At 37.2% G+C, this 20,989-nt stretch overlaps 1 protein-coding gene across 4 annotated transcripts in view; it reads right to left on the minus strand.

Annotated features, from left to right (window-relative positions):
- itga9 (integrin, alpha 9) overlaps window positions 1-20,521 on the minus strand; it is a 144,182-nt gene extending 123,661 nt beyond the window's left edge. For 3 of the 4 annotated variants that reach the window (XR_007892693.1, XR_007892692.1, XM_051651112.1), the window contains exons 1-2: window positions 20,104-20,521; window positions 17,177-17,304 (exon numbers count right to left, since the gene is read on the minus strand). Coding sequence is in view for 1 of the 4 variants with exons in the window: in XM_051651112.1 (XP_051507072.1) it covers window positions 17,177-17,304; window positions 20,104-20,315 (340 nt within the window). In the remaining 3 variants the exon portion in view is untranslated. Of the gene's footprint in view, window positions 1-17,176; window positions 17,305-19,207; window positions 19,367-20,103 lie in introns of all 4 variants that reach the window. The other variant, XM_051651113.1, reaches the window with a different exon arrangement.
- Window positions 20,522-20,989: the final 468 nt, after the last annotated feature.

Below are 20,989 nucleotides of genomic sequence, written 5' to 3' on the forward strand. Positions count from 1 at the left end.
TTCTGAGCAACACAGTAGTCGTGACAGTGATGAGACAATTTACAATAAACATCAGATTTACAGCACAATTTAAAATCTAATATACACATAATTACACACAACACAATATACAAATAATAACATACAATGTACAGTATACAATACATACAATATAGAATACACATTATACAATAAAAGTATATATATTATATAGAGAATGTACAGTAGGTTGTATTGTACTGTATTGACATTCAGGCTGTCAGTTGATAATAAGTTGCCAGTGTGTTGTTAAGGGAGAATATAATATAATAATAATATAATTTATGACAGTCCAATGTGAGATATAAGAATAAGAGTAATAAAGTGCAGTGCTGATGAATTCTGATCATGGGAGATCAAGAGTTCAAAAGTCTGATTGCTTGGGGGAAGAAGCTATCATGAAGTCGGCTGGTGCGGGTCCTGATGCTGCGATACCACCTGCCTGATGGTAGCAGTGAGAACAGCCCATGGCTCGGGTGGCTGGAGTCTCTGATGATCCTCCGAGCTTTTTTCACACACCGCCTGGTATATATGTCCTGGAGGGAGGGAAGCTCACCTCCGATGATGTGTCTGGCAGTTCGCACCACCCTTTGCAGTGCTTTGCGGTTGTGGGCGGTGCTATTGCCATACCAGACGGAGATGCAGCCAGTCAGGATGCTCTCTACAGTGCAGGTGTAGAACCATGTGAGGATGTGGTGGTTCATTCCAAACTTCCTCAGCCATCTCAGGAAGAAGAGGCGCTGATGAGCCTTCTTCACAACGGCTTCAGTGTGGATGGACCATGTTAGTTCCTCAGTGATGTGAACACCCAGGAACTTGAAGCTGCTGACTCTCTCCACTGGTGCTCCGTTGATGGTGATGGGACTGTGTTCTCTATCTCTTCTCCTGAAGTCCACCACAAGCTCATTTGTCTTACTGACGTTGAGGGAGAGGTTGTGCTCCTGACACCAGTGTGTCAGAGTGTGCACCTCCTCTCTGTAGGCTGTTTCAACATTGTCAGTGACCAGACATACCACCGTCGTATCATCAGCAAACTTAATGATGGCACTGGAGCTGTGTGTTGCCACACAGTCATGTGTGTACAGGGAATACAGGAGTGGGCTGAGAACACAGCCCTGCGGGGCTCCAGTGTTGAGGGTCAGTGATGAGGAGATGTTGCTGCCTATTCTGACCACCTGGCATCTGCTTGACAGGAAGTCCAGGATCCAGCTGCACAGCGAGCTGTTTAAGCCCAGAGCCCGGAGTTTCTCATCAAGCTTGGAGGGCACTATTGTGTTGAATGCTGAGCTGTAGTCTACAAACAACATTCTCACATAAGTGTTCTTTTTTCCAGGTGGGAGAGAGCAGTGTGTACTGTAGATGCAATGGCATCATCAGTGGAGCGGTTTTTGCGGTAAGCAAACTGCAATGGGTCTAGTGAGGGAGGCAGCACAGAGCAGATGTAATTTCTTATTAGTCTCTCAAAGAATTTGCTGATGATGGGGGTCAGAGCAACAGGACGCCAGTCATTTAAGCAAGTGATTTTGGATTGCTTTGGAACAGGCACAATGGTGGATGTTTTAAAGCATGTGGGGACTACAGACAAAGAGAGGGAAAGGTTGAAAATGTCTGTAAAAATACCAGCCAGTTGGTTTGTGCACGCTCTGATGATGAGGCCCGGAATGCCGTCTGGACCCGCGGCTTTGCGGATATTCACCCGTCGGAAGGATCGGGTTACATCCGCTACAGAGATGGAGAGTGAACTAACCTCTGTAGCTTCGGCCGCGAGAGCTCTCTCTGCAAGAGCGGTGTTATTTCCCTCAAAACGAGCATAAAAAGTATTTAGCTCATCCGGGAGAGAGGCAGCGGTGTTCACGGCTGAGTTTTTATTCCCTTTAAAGTCTGTGATGATGTTACTTCCCTGCCACATGCTTCTAGAGTTGGTGGTGTTAAACTGTCCTTCAGTCTTGTTCCTGTACTGACGTTTTGCTGATCTGATTTCTTTTCGGAGGGCATAACTGGCTTGTTTATGCTCCTCCGCGTTCCCGGAATTAAAAACAGAGGTCCGCGCATCAAGTGCCGCACGAACATCGCTATTAATCCAAGGTTTCTGGTTCGGATAGATCTGTATTGTTCTGGTCGGAACGACGTCCTCTGCACACTTTCTGATGAAACACGTTACGCTATCAGCGTAAAGCTCGATGTCGTCATCAGAGGCGGACCGGATCATCCCCCAGCCTGCGTGATCAAAACAGTCTTGTAGCGTATAGTCTGTTTGGTCCGACCAGCACTGGATCGTTCTGAGGGTGGGTGCTTCCTGTTTCAGTTTCTGCCTGTAAGCGGGCAGAAGCAGAATGGAAGAGTGGTCCGATTTGCCAAATGGTGGGCGGGGGAGGGATTTGTAGCCGTCCCGGAAGGGAGAGTAGCAATGGTCCAAAACCCGGTCTCACCGTGTGTTACCCCGGGGGGACCAGGCTAACACACTAAATGAGAGAAGTCTGTCTTTCAGCCAAAATACGGTGTCTTCATTTCAGCCAAAATACGTGACATCTTCATTTCGGCCAAAATACGGGACGTCTTCATTTCGGCCAAAATACGGGATGTGTTCTTTTTGACCTAAATACAGGATGTCTTCATTTCGGTCAAAACACGGGACGTCTTCATTTCGGCCAAAACACGGGACATCTTTTTTCGACCAAAATACGAGACATCTTCTTTTTGGCCTAAATACAGGACGTCTTCATTTCAGTCAAAAAATGGGACATCTTAATTTCAGGCCAAAATACAGGATGCCTTCATTTCAGCCAAAATACAGGACATCTTCATTTCAGCCAAAATATTGGGACATCTTCATTTCAGGCCAAAATATGGGATGCCTTAATTTCGTCAAAAATACAGGACGTCTTCATTTCAGGCCAAAATACAGGACATCTTTCTTTTGACCAAAATGAGGGACGTCTACCTTTCAGCCAAAATATGGTATGTCTTCATTTCAGGCCAAAATGCAGGACGTCTTCATTTCGTCCAAAATGCAGGACAACTTAGGGACGTCTTAATTTTTGACAAAATACAGGATGTCTTCATTTTGGCCAAAATATGGTACATCTTCATTTCAGCCAAAAAATGGGACCCCTTCATTTCGGAAAAAATACACTATATTTATTTTATTTTTTGCCCCCAGAGCTGTGTAACATCTAAAGCACACAAAGGGGAGCGCCAGATCTCAAAGTAGAAGGAAAACACAAACTGTCAAAAACCAAGATGAAGTTTTCTTGGGACAGGGATAAAACATTATTTTCAGCAATTAGCAGCAAAGCACCATCCAAAGAACACTGCTCATTGCAAAAAGATATATTTCACGAGGTCAAGAGTGCAGGAAAGCCTTTTGAAGAATTTTCAACTAAAAAACACTGGCAATCACTTCAAATGTGAACGTGCAAGGAATGTTCCTCACAATGTCAACATCTCATCAGATCTTCAACCCGGTTCCCCCGGCCATCTCTGTAACAGACATGTTTGATTTTGCATCTGCGTTGGCCCTGAGGTTTGTGTTCACCTACTTGTGAACAGCACAGCAAGGGGATGGCCTATCGCCGGTCTCTCCGAGGAAGAGTATGACTAAGTCTAGGAAATACGCAGTGACCGAGGGTGAGGCTGGAGTGTGCTGCTCGGTTAAAGAATAACTGAATGAAAGCAATGCGCTCGCTGTCCTTGCTTTTGATCGTCAAGGTCAGCTATGGAGGGTTGGATAACAGAGGTGCAAAGCAAACTGAAAATCACTTGATTGCTCTTGGGACAGGAGTTAAGGAAGAGCCGGATCAATTTAACACTGAGGAAATATAATTGAATTTTTAAATGGCCAGTGCCAATATCTAAAGTTTTGGCTAGCTAATGACCAAAATAAGGCTAATTTTTATCACAAGGTTATTGGTAAATTTTAGAACTGAGATTTCAATAACACTTCTGTTAAATGAATGTTCCAGGTTCAGTATAAATTCAGCTCAATCCACAGCATTTGGAATCATTTCAACCCGTCTCTTGATTATAAAAAAAGGAAAAATCCGGGTTACAGTGAGGCATTTACAACAGAAGTGAATAGGACCAGTCCATAAAGGTTAAAATACATACTGTTTCAAAAGTATAGCCACAAGATGTAAACATTATATACTGTATGTGTTAAAATGATTTTAGTGTGATAAAACTGCTGTTCGACCTGATTAGTGTGAAAAAATTGTTTAGGGTTTACATCATTGTAATATCATATATAACTTTATACAGATAAGGTCAGAAAGCAATTTTATGACATTAAAATCATGTTAACAAGAACAATGTTTATGTCTTGTGGCTATACTTTTGAAACAGTGTGCATTTTAACGTTTATGGAAAGACCACATTCACTTGCATTGTCAGTGCCACACTCTAACCCAGATTTCTACTTTTATTTAAATGAATGAGGGATGAATGGAAATTATTTTTTGTGGTAATCAGCATTATGCCACAAATGCTGTTGACTGAACTTAATAATAAACCTGGAATATTCCTTTAATCAGCAAAGCTAAGTTATCAACCAATGCAAATAATCCCAGAAATGGCCAAATATCACCTGGTTATCATGTGGTGGTGTTGTGTAGTGGTTAAAAATGAAAGTAACCAAAAGGATGTAGATTTGAAAACCAACAAGGCTTCATCCATGAACTTTTCCTTTTGTGCCCTTGATCAAGACACATATGCGGAGCTCAACTCGAAAAGTCATTTTTCCAAGTTCCTACTTGGAAAAGTACAATATTACTCCACTTGAAGTTGGACTGCCAACTTGGAAACTTGGGAGGAAACTTCTCTGGCATGATGTTGTATGTTATGTGAGCATGGCTGCGACAGGAGGTTTTTTAAGCTAATTAGTCAAAGTTAGTCAAATGAGTCAAAGTTCTGACATCATAATATAATAAAATATGTTTAGCAAACGTTTGCAGAAAATGGCATATAAAACACTGTAAATAATCCTCTCTTTTGATCATCAGACAACAAAATGCTATAAATGTAACGATATGTGGTCGGAAGCCAGAAATATTAAAGAAATGTTACAGGTTAAGATCTATTGACAGCATTTGTGGCGTAATGTTAATTACAACATATATAAAAAATAACGAATAAAAAAAAAAAAAAACACAAAAAAATTCAATAATCGCCTACAGCAAGGCACTTACAATGGAAGTGGTTGGAGCCTGTCCGTAAATATTAAAATACACAGTTTCAAAAGTACAGCCACAAGGACAGTGTTAATTTTTACAATGTTTTGTGTTTTAGTCATAGTTTTAGTGTTTTGACGAAAATGTCCTTTAAAATTAGTCAATATTTCGTCATGTCATATTCATTCATTTTAGTCAGTTTTACTGAAAATGGCATATAATTTTAGTCAACAAAAATAATATCTTTTAGTTGACGATAATCTGCAAAATGACAAAAAAAAAAAAAAAGTGTCAAACTGCAACCGACCAAACTTTAATCAAATATTCAAACATTTAGAAAAAAATATGTACAAACATTATTAATTTAAACATGTATCAAACATATAAAAGACATATACAAGATACAGTACAACTGTCCTTGTTGTGAAAATCTGAGCTCCCGAAATAATAATGAATAAACTGAAATATTAGCTACTTTTTAGATGTTAGCCTGAATTATTCTGAATTTGTCATGCTTTAGAGACTGTTGTTAATTTTCAGTGTTTTAGCCAGTTTAGGATATTGCATTGCGCAATGCGCTTTTTTATGGAAAGTTCACCTGTACATTCGCATCACTCTACAGAAGTAAGCTGTTATATTACATATACACAGATCAGCCACAACATTAAAACCACCTGCCTATTGTGTAGGTATGAGATGCTATTCTTCTCACCACAATTGTACAGAGTGGTTATCTGAGTTACCATTGACTTTGTCAGTTCGAACCAGTCTGGCCATTCTCTGTTGACCTCTCTCATCAACAAGACATTTCTATCCACAGAACTTCCACTCACTGGATGTTTTTTGTTTTTGGCACCATTCGGAGTAAATTCAAGGGAAGGTCAGTGTGGGTGTGGGGTGTGAGATTGTGCCTTTCAAATCTGCAGTAGAACACATTCAGGTCATCAGCCGGTTATTGGTCCACCACAGGGTTGGGGGTAGAAGTCCTGTAATTTGTGAGTTGCTTCATGTCACTCCACACTGATGCAGGGTCGTTAGCAGAAAACATTTTTTCAGCTTCTCAGAGTATCTTCTTTTAGCCACTCTGATTTCCTTTTTCAGTGTGTTCCTGTGTTCCTAGCCTGATTGTACAGAACTTTATCCCCACCCCTGTAAGCATCCTCTTTGGCCTGACGAAGCTGCCTGAGCTCTGCTGTAAATCACGGTTTGTCATTGTTGAACTTTAAATAAGTCCTAGTAGGAATGCACATATCCTCACAGAAACTGATATGTGATGTAACAGTATCTGTGAATGTTTCCATCTTGGCTATACTTCTGAAACGGTTGGATATTTTAATGTTTATCGACTGGTCCCATTCACTTCCATTGTCAATGCCTCACAGTAACCAAAATCTACCTCAATCCAGGTGGCGGAGGACAAGTCTCAGTTGCCTCCACTTCTGAGATGTCAATCCGCGCATCTTATCACGTGGCTCGTTGTGCATGACACCGCGGAGACTCACAGCATGTGGAGGCTCATGCTACTCTCCGCGATCCACGCACAACTTACCACACGTCCCATTGAGAGCGAGAACCACTAATCGCGACTACGAGGAGGTTACCCCATGTGAACCGGGCCAATTTGGTTGCTTAGGAGACCTGGCTGGAGTCACTCAACACGCCCTGGATTCGAACTCGCAATTCCAGGGGTGGTAGTCGGCATCTTTACTCGCTGAGCTACCCAGGCCCCCTTTGCTTCTGTTTTTAAATAAACGAGGGATGAGTTGAAATCAATATTATGCCACAGTGATGTCGACTGAGCTTAACTTGTATTGAACCTGGAACATTCCTTCAAGTATGAATATCCAGCATCTGAAAATGTTCTGAATAGTGGATAAGTGCACTATAAGTACAGTACATAATTTAGTAGTGCCATAAAACCTCATCACACAGACATTCATGATGCTTTTCATCAAAAAAAAAAAAAAAAAAAGATAATAATTACTCCCTGACTAAGACTCTGAATGGACACTGTGTTGCTTTAGAAGGAAATAAGATAATTGCTGTATTTGATGAAGAGATGTTCAAGAGAGTGGGGACTTATTTTCTCATAACAACTGAGGGTTACAAAACAATAGGAACATATAATTTCACTTTATCAGTAATGAACTTCAATTAAGGCTATAAATGTAAAAGGTTGTGGACGTATGATGAGAAGATCTTGTAGTAGTAAATTTGTACACAGCTAAAGAATTTCTCAAAATATGCTTGCAATTACCAAGATCTTCTGTAACCAATAAATAGTTTTGCGTCTCCAAGCAGATGAGTGAATGTCTAGCCATGGTATTGTGATATCAGACATAACATTCTTCAAAAATTTACAACAGACCTTTATTACAAACCTTTAACATGGGATAGTTCACCCGAAAATTTAAATTCTGAAATTTTCTCTTCTGTGGAACACAAAAGGCTGCTATTTCCCATACAATGACAGCATTCAGTGACAAAAATAACAACAGAATAAATGATGATCATTTTCATTAAACTGTTCCGTTATTACATCTTCAGAGAAACAGACACTAGTTTCCCCATATAAGTAGGGATATTTCTCGAGGGGGCCCTGGAGAGATCTCATCCCATACTCAAGTTGAGACCCCAGGTCTACTGAAATGCCTCATTTACTCATGTGTGTTCTGTCAGTAAAACACAGCGTAAGCAGGAGTGCGTGTATTAAAGCCGCATAATTCTCTGCACCACAAGAAAAGAACTCATCGAACTTCAAGAGATTTCTACATATTGGATTCTTGACCCTGGCACTCGGAAAATATTAGCCAAACCATTCATCATTTGTATTGAAATACTTCAGGAGCCAGACAGATTTCTACAGAATGCAACAGCCATTTAGACATACATTTAAATGACACAGATCTGAAGTCTACTTCATTACGGTGACCCAAACTTAATTTGCAAAGCAAACAAAGTTGAAAATACAATGGAAATAAACCACAGCACAACAAAATGAAGCCACAAACCCAATGAAATTAAGCCATACACAAAAGAAAAGCCACAACACAACTGAAATAAGCCACAACGCAACAGGAATTAACAGAAAATAAATATTTTTAAACACTGCATTTTAATTCGTGCAGCAGTTCTGACTCAATGCAGATGAGATCATGATTTAATTCGATCTTTATTCCATTGTGTGGTGGCTTAATTCTGTTGTGGCTTTTTTGTTGTGTTGTAGCTTATTTCTGTTGTGTTGTGGCTTTATTTCTGTTGTATTGTGGCTTTTTTGTTGTGTTGTGGCTTATTTCCGTTGTGTTGTGGCTTATTTCTGTTGTGTTGTGGCTTTTTTGTTGGGTTGTGGCTTATTTATGTTGTGTTGTAGCTTATTTCCGTTGTGTTGTGGGTTTATTTCTTTGTGTTGTGGCTTTTGTGTTGTGTTGTGGCTTATTTATGTTGTGTTGTGGCTTTATTTCTGTTGTGTTGTGGCTTTTTTGTTGTGTTGTAGCTTATCTCTGTTGTGTTGTGGCTTATTTATGTTGTGTTGTAGCTTATTTCCGTTGTGTTGTGGCTTGATTTCATTGTGAAGTGGCTTATTTCCATTGTGTTGTGGCTTTTTTGTTGTGTTGTAGCTTATTTTTGTTGTGTTGTGGCTTATTTATGTTGTGTTGTAGCTTATTTCTGTTGTGTTGTGCTTTTTTTGTTGTGTTGTGGCTTATTTATGTTGTGTTGTGGCTTTATTTCGTTGTGTTATGGCTTATTTATGTTGTGTTGTGGCTTTTTTGTTGCGTTGTGGCTTATTTACGTTGTGTTGTGGCTTTTTTGTTGTGTTGTATCATATTTTCATTGTGTTGTGGCTTAATTTTGTTGTGTTGTGGCTTATTTATGTTGTATTGTGGCTTATTTCTGTTGTGTTGTGGCTTTTTTGTTGCATTGTGGCTTATTTATGTTGTGTTGTGTCTTTATTTCTGTTATGTTGTGGATTTTTTGTTGTGTTGTGGCTTATTTCCGTTGCATTGTGGCTTATTTCTGTTGTGTTTTGGCTTTATTTCTGTTGTGTTGTGGCTTTTTTGTTGCGTTGTGGCTTATTTCTGTTGTAGCTTATTTCCATTGTGTTGTGGCTTTATTTCTGTTGTGTTGTGGCTTTTTTGCTGTGTTGTATCTTATTTCCATTGTGTTGTGGCTTTTTTGTTGTGTTGTAGCTTATTTCCATTGTGTTGTGGCTTAATTTCATTGTGAAGTGGCTTATTTCCATTGTGTTGTGGGTTTTTTGTTGTGTTGTGGCTTATTTCTGTTGTGTTGTGGCTTTATTTGTTGTGTTGTGGCTTATTTATGTTGTGTTGTGGCTTTATTTCGTTGTGTTATGGCTTATTTATGTTGTGTTGTGGCTTTTTTGTTGCGTTGTGGCTTATTTACGTTGTGTTGTGGCTTTTTTGTTGTGTTGTATCATATTTTCATTGTGTTGTGGCTTAATTTTGTTGTGTTGTGGCTTATTTATGTTGTATTGTGGCTTATTTCTGTTGTGTTGTGGCTTTTTTGTTGCATTGTGGCTTATTTATGTTGTGTTGTGTCTTTATTTCTGTTATGTTGTGGATTTTTTGTTGTGTTGTGGCTTATTTCCGTTGCATTGTGGCTTATTTCTGTTGTGTTTTGGCTTTATTTCTGTTGTGTTGTGGCTTATTTCTGTTGTAGCTTATTTCCATTGTGTTGTGGCTTTATTTCTGTTGTGTTGTGGCTTTTTTGCTGTGTTGTATCTTATTTCCATTGTGTTGTGGCTTTTTTGTTGTGTTGTAGCTTATTTCCATTGTGTTGTGGCTTAATTTCATTGTGAAGTGGCTTATTTCCATTATGTTGTGGCTTTTTTGTTGCGTTGTGTTGTGGCTTATTTCTGTTGTGTTGTGGATTTTTTGTTGTGTTGTAGCTTATTTACATTGTGTTGTGGGTTTATTTCTGTTGTGTTGTGGCTTTTTTGTTGCGTTGTAGCTTATTTCCGTTGTGTTGTAGCTTAATTTCATTGTGAAGTGGCTTATTTCCATTGTGTTGTGGCTTTTTTGTTGTGTTGTAGCTTATCTCTGTTGTGTTGTGGCTTATTTATGTTGTATTGTGGCTTATTTCTGTTGTGTTGTGGCTTTTTTGTTGCATTGTGGCTTATTTATGTTGTGTTGTAGCTTATTTCCGTTGTGTTGTGGATTTATTTCTGTTGTGTTGTGGCTTTTTTGTTGTGTTGTAGCTTATTTCTGTTGTGTTGTGGTTTTATTTCCTTGTGTTATGGCTTAGTTACATTGCGTTGTGGCTTATTTCTGTTGTGTTGTCCCTTTTTTGTTGTGTTGTGCCTTATTTTTGTTGTGTTGTGGCTTTATTTCGTTGTGTTACGGCTTATTTACGTTGTGTTGTGGCTTATTTCTGTTGTGTTGTGGCTTATTTCCGTTGTGTTGTACCATATTTTCATTGTGTTGTGGCTTAATTTCGTTGTGTTGTGTCTTATTTATGTTGTGTTGTGTCTTATTTCTGTTGCATTGTGGCTTTTTTGTTGTGTTGTAGCTTATTTCTGTTGTGTTGTGACTTATTTCTGTTGTGTTGTGCCTTTTTTGTTGTGTTGTGCCTTATTTACATTGTGTTGTGGCTTTCTTTTGTTGTGTTACGGCTTATTTACGTTGTGTTGTGGCTTTTTTATTGCGTTGTGTTGTGGCTTATTTCTGTTGTGTTGTACCATATTTTCATTGTGTTGTGGCTTAATTTTGTTGTGTTGTGGCTTTTTTGTTTTCTTAAAGAATAGTTCACCCAAAAATGAAAATTCTCTCATCATTTACTCACTCTCATGCCATCCCAGATGTGTATGACTTTCTTTCTTCAGCAGAACACAAACACATTTTTTAGAAGAATATTTCAGCTCTGTAGGTTCATACAATACAAGTGAATGGGACCTTTGTAGCTCCAAAAATCATATAAAGGAAACAAAAGTTATCCATATGACTCCAGTGTTTAAATCCATATCTTCAGAAGCGATATAACAGGTGTGGGTGAGAAACAGATCAATGTTTAAGTACTTTTTTAACTCTAAATCTCCACTTTCACTTTCACAATCAGATGTGAAAGTGAAAATAAACAGGCACCACATATAGCTTTCAGATGTAAAAGTGAAAGTGGAGATTTAGAGTTACTTTTGTTTCCTTTATGTGATTTTTGGAGCTATAAAGGTCACCATTCACTTGTATTGTATGAACCTACAGAGCTGAAATATTCTAAAAAATGTGTTTGTGTTCTGCTGAAGAGAGAAAGTCATACACGTCTGGCATGGCATGAGGGTGAACTATCCCTTTAAGGTTTATTTCTGTTGTATTGTGGTTTATTTCCATTGTGTTGTGGCTTTTCTTTTGTATTGTACATGATTTCCATTGTGTTGTGGCTTAATTTAGTTATGCTGTGGTTTATTTTCATTGTGATGTGGCTTTTTTGTTGTGTTGTGGCTTACATCCGTTGCATTGAGGCTAATTATTTTCATTGTGTTGTGGCATTTCTGTTGTGTTGTACCTTATTTTCATTGTGTTGTGGTTCAGTTACGTTGCACTGTAGTTTCATTCCATTTTGGCTTATTTTAGTGGTGTTGTGGCTTAATTTCATTGTGTTGTGGCTTTTTTGTTGTTCTGTGGATTATTTTCATTGTGTTTTAGCTTTTCTGTTGTGTTGTAGCTTAATTTCGTTGTACCGTGTTTTATTTCTGTTGTGTTTTCAGCTTTTTTTGCTTTGCTAATTTTGTTGTGTTGTGCACCCCTGGGCCACCGTACTTTATACATTAATACTAAATACATTTCACCTTTTCTGAAGATGTATGCCTCTATTCAAAAAGCTGCATAATTTGAGGTATCATTCATGTCTGTGGCACAAACGTGCTGAGATACATGCCAAAGTTTAATACTTTATCTTAGGGTTTTGTTTAAATCACGTATCAAGTATGAGCAATAGTAATAGTGGTGCTTGTCCTAGCAAACACCTCTGATAATGACAAATGTTTTCAAAGGAAAACTGCTGTCCATCACAAAAACAGACTTGCTGTATCAGTTTACGCCTATGACTAACATTACATGTTTAAAATAGGAAATGGGCATTTCTAGCTGCCATGAGCTCTGAAAATGAGTGTTAGTATAACAGTGGTAACAGGAAAAAACTTGATAAGATAGCCTTGTTTTTATGATTAATAATAGCTGAAGTAAAGCATGTTTTCATGACCCAAACAAGCCAAAAAGAGCCACTAAAACGTCTGTCCAAAGCAGATTTTCAAATATTGACAGGTCCAAACTCCATGAGTAATTTCAGTGCTATAGTGGTTTGGTTTAAACTACCCATGTAAAACAGTTCTGTTCTTTTACTGTTCTGCCCAGGCTGATTTGACTGTGCAAATAGGTGGCAATTATTTTTTATTTTCATTTTATCTGATGCTGTCCAACACAATCACACTTGTCTCTCACACAGGATGTTTTACTAACAGCTAAACACTATGTTGCACCACACAAGTTATGAAGCATTTGGACCTCTTCAGACACATAAGATCCTTATAGAGTGAGGTGCTTACATACAGTGGTGGAGAGAGTACTGATTTTCTTTTTTTTACTTAAGAAGAAATAATTCACTTGAGTACAAGTAGAAGTACTAAGAACTATTACGACTCAAGCAAAAGTAGTTTGCAGAAAAACTACTCAAGTAATTACGTTACAAGTTACTTTATGAAAATTATATTATATATAGTATATACACTTCCATTTTTAGAACACAAAGACATTTCTGTTCTTGAAAGAAACTGATGCTTCCATTCACCAAGGATGCATTAAACTGAACAAAAATACTGTCAAAATCATTAATTGCCAATTATTATTATGGTTTGAAATAATTGTTTTAAGTGGTATTTAATCAAAATAAAATTTACCCATGATGGCAAACATATACTGTGTCACCTATTCCTTACTATAGCATTCGAAAGTGCTAATTTGATACTCTAGAAAATGTTCTTATTATAAGAACAATTGAAAATGGTTGCGCTTCCATGCGGAAATCACAGTACAGTGGGTTTTTTCCCTTATTTGCTGAGGTATTGAGTTCTTACAAGTTGCTTTACACTTGCAAGTCAAATTTTGGTTTTAAAAATAGGCAAAAAGAAACACATTTCTCCTGAAATTCTATTTTCTCCTAAAGTCTATTGTTTTAGAGAGATGAAGGCTATTCCATGCATTACAGTTTTGAAAAAATAATCTCTAACCAGGATAGAGAGGGAAGTGGACGTCCAGATGCACAACAAATAGACAAGTAAATCACAGTCTCTAGTTTGAGAAACAGACTCCTCACAGGTCCTAAACTAGCAGCTTCTAAATGCCAAAGACCTGCATTGCTGCAAGAGGATTCTTGGACAAACAGAACATTTTGAGAATACAACCTTTATTTAAATAGAAATAGCCATTTGATGTCTCTAAATGTCTCTAAATCGTCTGTAAACTACATAATGTTCATTGTGACTGAAACACATTCCTAGTTCAGGTTTATTCTCATTCACGTATGTCCAAGTATTTTGGCTATTAAGTTAACATACTGTACAAAACTAATATGATGCAATTTCATAGAGGAGGAAATGTATCCTGTATGATATTGCAGCAATTATTCAGATATGGAATGAGATTATTAAGCAAACTGTTATCAACTCCTACATGCCATCTGAATAAAATAAGGCAAAAATAAACATTTCACACAGTGTTTAGTGAGAGATATGATTGATTCAAACACTAAAAGTGGTTGTTCTGAATATGTATTATTGTATTACAGATGTAATAATAAAGTCTTAATTAACATTATGGTTATTTAACATATTGAGATATTTTTATCAAGTAAATTGTAGCAATTTGGTTACATTTTGTTTTGTGATTTCTCATACCTTCTTTACAGTGTTGGGTGTAATGCATTACTAAGTAATTACTGTAATTAAATTACATTTTTCATTGAAAAAAGTAAGGGATTAGTCTTCATTTTTCAGTAATTGAATTACAATTACTTCTGATGTAATTGCATTAAATACCGTATAGAATAGAACAATTCTATATAAAATAATAGTGAATTTAAAATCGAAATTTAACATCTAATGTTAAAATTCACGTTTTCTAATTTAATGCTGCCCCTTTAAATTCTTTGGCCAGTTCATGAATAATTTATTTGATTTTATATGATTTATTTGATAGAATTAAAAGAACAGTTTCATGTATTTTTCATCTAGTCGAGGTTGATAAGGGTTTTAGGGAGTAATTAGTAATAAGTAATGCAATTACTTTTCAGAGAGAGTCATTAGTACAGTAATCTAATTACACTGTAGAAGATGTAATTAGTAGTTAGTAATTAGTTACTTTTTTAGAGTAACTTACCCAACACTGCTTCTTTATATAACATCCATCACTTGCGCACTTTTGGCCTCTAGCAGGTGAGACAGGGCAGTGCCGTGAGCAAGAGTGTTACCCGCTAGGACAGTTTATTTTGAACAAGAGGGTCGAACAGTTACGGAATTTAACGCGGGAGTACAATACCGAACTGATGCGGATTGATAGAAGCAGAGAGCGATGGTGCGAGGAACCGGATGGCGGGAAATAAAAATGAGTGAGCAAGAGTCAGAAGTGTATGTAATTGTAACTATATCGGATATTATTAATAAACATGGGAACTCATTGTGTGGGCATTTTTTACCCCCATATTTTGAATTTTGGGGATATTTTTGTCAATTTCGGTGACATTTTTGCTCCGAGTCCCCGTTAATTTCCAACACTATTGGCTATCTTTCTAAGTTATTTAAAAGGTTTTTTTTAGACATATAGTAGCAAGTAAACAAGATATCCCCACATATATGTCAAACTACATTGTGTTAATGTTTGACACAGTTAAAACATTGCCATCAGTGGATAAACGTGATCAAACCGTTCCCTCGTACCTGAATGAACGGCTCCTTTCCAGAATAAAATGAAATATGCAGAAAATCACCGTATTATAGTTCTTGTATAGTGACAGGGCAGAAAGTCTTGAAGAAGTTAAAGAAGAGAGGACACCGGTGGCAGTTTATGCAAGCTGCTGCTGTGCTCATGATGCTGTGCCCCGCGGGCTTCCAAACAGCTTTAGAGCTTATAACTTTCTTCTTCCCAAAAATTCTGAAATACTATGTCATGTTTTGTACTTTGTAATTGTGGTGAAAAATAACTGTAGTGAAGTTGAATACTTCATTTTGAATCAACTCAAGTAAAAGTACTAAGCTGAAAAATGTACTCAAGTACTGTACCGAGAGCAGTTGTAATTAGTTACTTTCCACCTCTGCTTACATATCAGTTTAACTAAACAGTATATTGTGAACACAAAAAAGCACAAATGGGCATTTATGAAAATGTAAACAGAAAAGAAGATATACAGTACCAGCTCTTTGAATGTTATTAGAACACACATAGATAACACACTCATGGAGACCCGACTATGTGGTTCCTTTGCTGCCTAATATTACACCAAATGGTGAGATTGGGGCTAGTTGTCACATGGGGGAGTGGTCACAAGGGCAAAATCTTAGTAACGATAAGACTTAGTCAAAAATCCAAATGAGTGTTTCTAAAGTAAATGTTCACAATCATCATATTTTTGTTATCGCTCTTGGATAAACAAGCGAAGATAATTAAACCACACTGACATACATTAAGGCAACGTTCAACAATCTTATGAAGGCAGATTTTTACCAAAAGGTTCTATGACAAAGGTATTGTTCATAGAATTCATGTCGGGGCACGTTGTCACATTTTTATTGGGGCAGGTTGCCTCATGTTTTTTATTGTCATAAATTTACACAGTTACAATGTTGGTTGGTCAAAACAAGTTTTTTTAAATTTTTTATATTTTTGTATGTTACCCTTTCAATTTGTGTTGTTTAATGAATCGTTATGTGCTTCTGAATTGTTTTATTTATTAAATGTTGCTGAACAGCCAATAACAGGATGTTTAGTGCCGGTGTAGATTTAAAGAGAGGTGTAGATTTTGTTTTGGTGGATGTAATGGTGGCACACATTCCCACTGTCATCCCCCCTCCTGCCAATTTAATGGTTCAGTGGCAAGTTCCATTGTGACAACTTTCCCCATAGAGTGTGACAATATACCCCACTACTGGGGCATGTTGTCACAAAAGGTCAACGTGTGTGTATCTTTTTTCCTCCCTTATACAGTGCCCCCCCCCCCCCCCCCAAAAGTATTTGGACATTTAGGGCACACTTAAAAGTTTATAAATGAGTTTGCATTAGATAAAAGAAATATCAAAGCAAGTGGCATTTATTTTAAAAAATGATAGCAAAAGCACACTTTTTTATTCAAAACTTTTCATTTGGAATGATAAAACATATATATATATATATATATACTGTTTAAAATGGACACAAACGTATTTGGACACTTGGATTCTGGTTGTCAAACATCAGTGGAACATGTCCATAGTTAATATGCTGAAGTTAGTTTTTTTCCCCAATTTGGAATACCCAATTCCCAATGCACTCTAAGTCCTCATGGTGGCGTAGTGACTCGCCTCAATCCGGGTGGCATCTTATCACGTGGCTTGTTAAGCACATTACCGCGGAGACATAGTGCGTGTGGAGGCTTCTCGTTATTCTCCGCGGCATCCACGCACAACTCACCAACATGCCCCACCGAGAGCGAACCACATTATAGTGACCACGAGGAGGTTACCCCATGTGACTCTACCCTCCCTAGCAACCGGGCCAATTTGGTTGCTTAAGAGACCTGGCTGGAGTCACTCAGCACGCCCTGGATTCGAACTCGTGAACTCCAGGTGTGGTAGTCAGCGTCTTTACTCACTGAGCTACCTATGCTGAAGTTAGTTTTGAAAAAAGCACTAGCAGCATTTGTTTTCAGATGCCACTGTGTCAAGTTCATTGTGAACGATATGATTCAGTTCAACAGTGACTCCCTGTGATATCATCAGATTCTATGTGGATACACACCTCTTCCGAGGTCGATCTCAGTACAGCGCCGCTCTGGGTTGTTGCGGATCCGACACTTGAAAATGGCTCCGGGTGACTGAACCGAACTGCTGAAAGAAGAGTTTGCTCTGGGAGCCCCAACCACAATCCTGAAAAAATTAGGAGAACACATGGTCACCATATACAACACATACACACTCACCATCTGATCTCTGACATAACAATAGATCTTCTTTTGATGTATATAAAATATTTGGGTACCATTCTGTAATAACGTCCATTAACAAACATTAATGCATTGTCTAAAGCTTAACAGATCATTCGTTTCTAAACGCCATGGGGTCATCATATGAATCATATGGAAAAAGTTCAACATTTCTAATTATTATTTGAATGTGCATAAACTACAGATCTGTTAAGAATTATGTAATGCTTGATATGTTTATAATTAAAGTTAACAAAATGTTCCTTTACCAGTACTGGTCTTGAATAATGCAAACTAAGAAAGTCCTGTTTTCCAAGATGCTGATTATGAAACTCTGCTAAATAACTTCTGGACAAGTTGCATGGGATGAGACACTGGGCAATATATTAAAAAGAGTTATGTGATGTAAATAAGTGAAAACAAAACTACTATTCTTTGGAAGTCTGTACTTTAAGAGCTATGCAATGATAGTAAGGATGCCTAATAAGTGAATTAGGGCTGGAAGTAATTTTGCATTGTCATATTGTCATACTTTGGCTCTCTAACTCAGTGACGTAAGCACATCACTTCTTTCATGATGGAAAGGCAATGTTTTGAGCACTGACCAGAGTTTTCCCCTTAAAATTTAGGACAGAGCTTGGAAGAAAAGCTAAACATCTGCATAAAGTCACAAGCAGTGTTGGGTAAGTTACTCTAAAAAAGTAATTAATTACTAACTACTAATTACATCTTCTACAGTGTAATTAGATTACTGTACTAATGACTCTTTCTGAAAAGTAATTGCATTACTTATTACTAATGACTTTCTAAAACCCTGATCAACCTCGACTAGATGAAAAATACAAGGATAGACATGAAACTGTTCCTTTAATTCTATCAAATAAATCATAGAAAATTCCAATAAATTATTCATGAACTGGCCAAAGAATTTAAAGGGGCAGCGTTAAATTAGAAAACATATTTTAACATTAGATGTTAAATTTCGATTTTAAATTCACTATTATTTTATATAGAATTGTTCTATTCTATACGGTATTTAACGCAATTACATCAGAGATAACTGTAAATTACTGAAAAATTAAGAGTAATCCCTTACTTTATTTTTTCAATGAAAAAGTAATTTAATTACAGTAATTAATTACTTAGTAATGCATTACACCAAACACTGGTCACAAGAGATTTTGAAATGTAATTGCAAGCATCAAGTTATAACAGTGAGGAAAACATACATAGTACTTTACAGTAGGCCTACTCATGTTACTGTGTATATTTACATTATAAAAAACTGAGCAATACTAAATATTTACATCATGTATATTAGGTGTAACAACTTTTAAGAGCTGCTTGTAATACTATTTTCGCAAAGACTAACCAACAAGTTTTTTTTTTTCCGTTTTAAATGTCTGTTCGAGTTGACGTTTGGTAAAGGCGGCAAAATATATTTTGTCATGCGAAACGATTCCCCATGATTGCACCTCCAAAATAACATATATATTTTCATTACATACAAAAGTACATACACGAAAATGTTTTAATCTTTCACATAAAAAAAGAACGGTTCAGCAAAAAAAAAAAAAAAAAAGTCAAATACAAGTTAGCACGCAAATTTTCACCTGGTGTCAAATATCTGCTCGCGCACATAAGTAGCACGCATACCTGAGGAGGTAACCATAGCAACAACAGACCGCTCGAGCGCTTTCCGTTAGGCTCAGTATCGACGCAAGAATTTATTCATCATTTTATTGAAGATCAATGTAAATATGCTAAAAAGTTTTTTTTTTTTTTTTTTTTTTATGTCTTTGAGTTAGTTGACCGCCAAAAGACAATTCGGGTTTTGTGATACAAACCTCAGCAGATTGAGCCTCAAACTTAAACATTCAGTTACACAGAAGTTCACTTAAAACGCTGCATCATTGTAATCAAAGTATTTCTATCAAGTCAGTCTGTCGGCCATCTTTGGAACGCTCTCGGGAGGCTATTTCCAGTCATGCCAGTGCAGCTCCTATCTACTTGAAAGGGGAAAGACCAAAATCTCAAAAACGGTTGGTCAAGATTACGATCAAAGAACATATTTCAAATCAGCAATAAAATCTGTCAATACTGGTATCATAAATTGTGATTCTTTACTACATATTACGCTTAAAAAAAAAAAGAAGCTATAATAGCTAATGCGCATGTGCGTTCTAGAGTTGATTGACAGGCAATGTCTGTATCTAAAAGGTGATTGGTTCTCAGAATTTCTTGGTTGGGTGCTCCAATTTCTCCCATTCATTTGAATAGAAGTGGCCCATCTCTGCTAAATAATCTCTGTTGTAATCTAATGTAATAGCATTAATACGTTTATTATTTACTGTGGCTCAAGTGCTCAAATAATTGTATGTGATACCAGTCATTGGTAACACAAAACCAGGGTAAACAAAACCAAATAAACAAACAATGCATAATAAACTAGATGTTACAGGGGTATAACTTGGAAAAATGAAAATTTTATTTTTTATAAAAGTGTTTATGTTTTCAATATCAACATCAATCTTTTTGGCAATAGAAAAGACTCGTAATGATTGCTTGGTAATAATCATAATTCAATTTTTAATTTTTTTTTAAGATTTAATCATGAACCTCTGAAATACAAAGCACACACATAAAAAATAAAAATAATAAAATTTATATATATATATATATAGACAACAAATAAACATGACACTGACACCTGAATTAATTCCAGTCTCCATCATGTACTCACCAGCGTGTGTTGTCATGGACATGCTCCAGAACTGAATATCCAAAAAACGTCGCCTCTGGTCCTCGGAACACCAAGGGATGTTCCAAGTCAATGTTGAAAGAATAAGCCCAAGAAACAAAGGACAAACATACGAAAATATCCAAAGCGCGTATTTTCCGTAGTGTAAGTTCCGTCATTTTGTTGTGCATCATCAGTGCTGGAGTCAATCTCATGGGAACTTTATAAAAGAACAAGAACTGTGTCTGAAGTGTCTTAAAATTAATCTAAAAACGTAATTTAAACAACTGTTGTTTCTTAAATTGGGTGTTAAACGCATGCAAACTATATTTAAGGCAGTGAATGAAAGGTTTGAGCTAGAATAGCGGTCTCATTGCATAGCTCCTCTCTTGTGCTGGTGAATCTGTTGCGTCTCTTGAGTTTCTTGGCATTAAGTGCGCTGCGCTCGCGCACGAGCATCACATTTCATATTACAGCAGCGGAGAGCGCAGCGCCGCGACCACTGGCGACACCTGTCGAGAGAGATCAGTACTGCAGCCCTGCTGGAATCTATGCGTCTAGCTTTACAAACTGTAGATCAGGGCCATAGCAAGTGGGGTGAAAGGTGTTAACAATTCGAGGGGCCAACAGGTCCAGGGGGGCCCCACAACTAATTCTAAGCTGTATTTTTTTAGAATTACAGGGGGGGTGGTTTAGAAAACTGTATAGATGGATAGGTATTTTTGTCAATAGCTCTGAGAGCTATTATAAAATATCCCACAGATAAGTCCTGGTTTATCTCAAAGAGAAAATCCAGATTTTTTTTCTTTTTTTTTTCTTTCTGTAACACCAAATGCTTGGTAGCCAATATGATGGTCTGATAATAAATTGATGACAATAATCTAATTTA

The sequence above is a fragment of the Myxocyprinus asiaticus genome, chromosome 23 (genome assembly GCF_019703515.2).
Source record: "Myxocyprinus asiaticus isolate MX2 ecotype Aquarium Trade chromosome 23, UBuf_Myxa_2, whole genome shotgun sequence".
Taxonomy (NCBI): Eukaryota; Metazoa; Chordata; class Actinopteri; order Cypriniformes; family Catostomidae; genus Myxocyprinus; species Myxocyprinus asiaticus.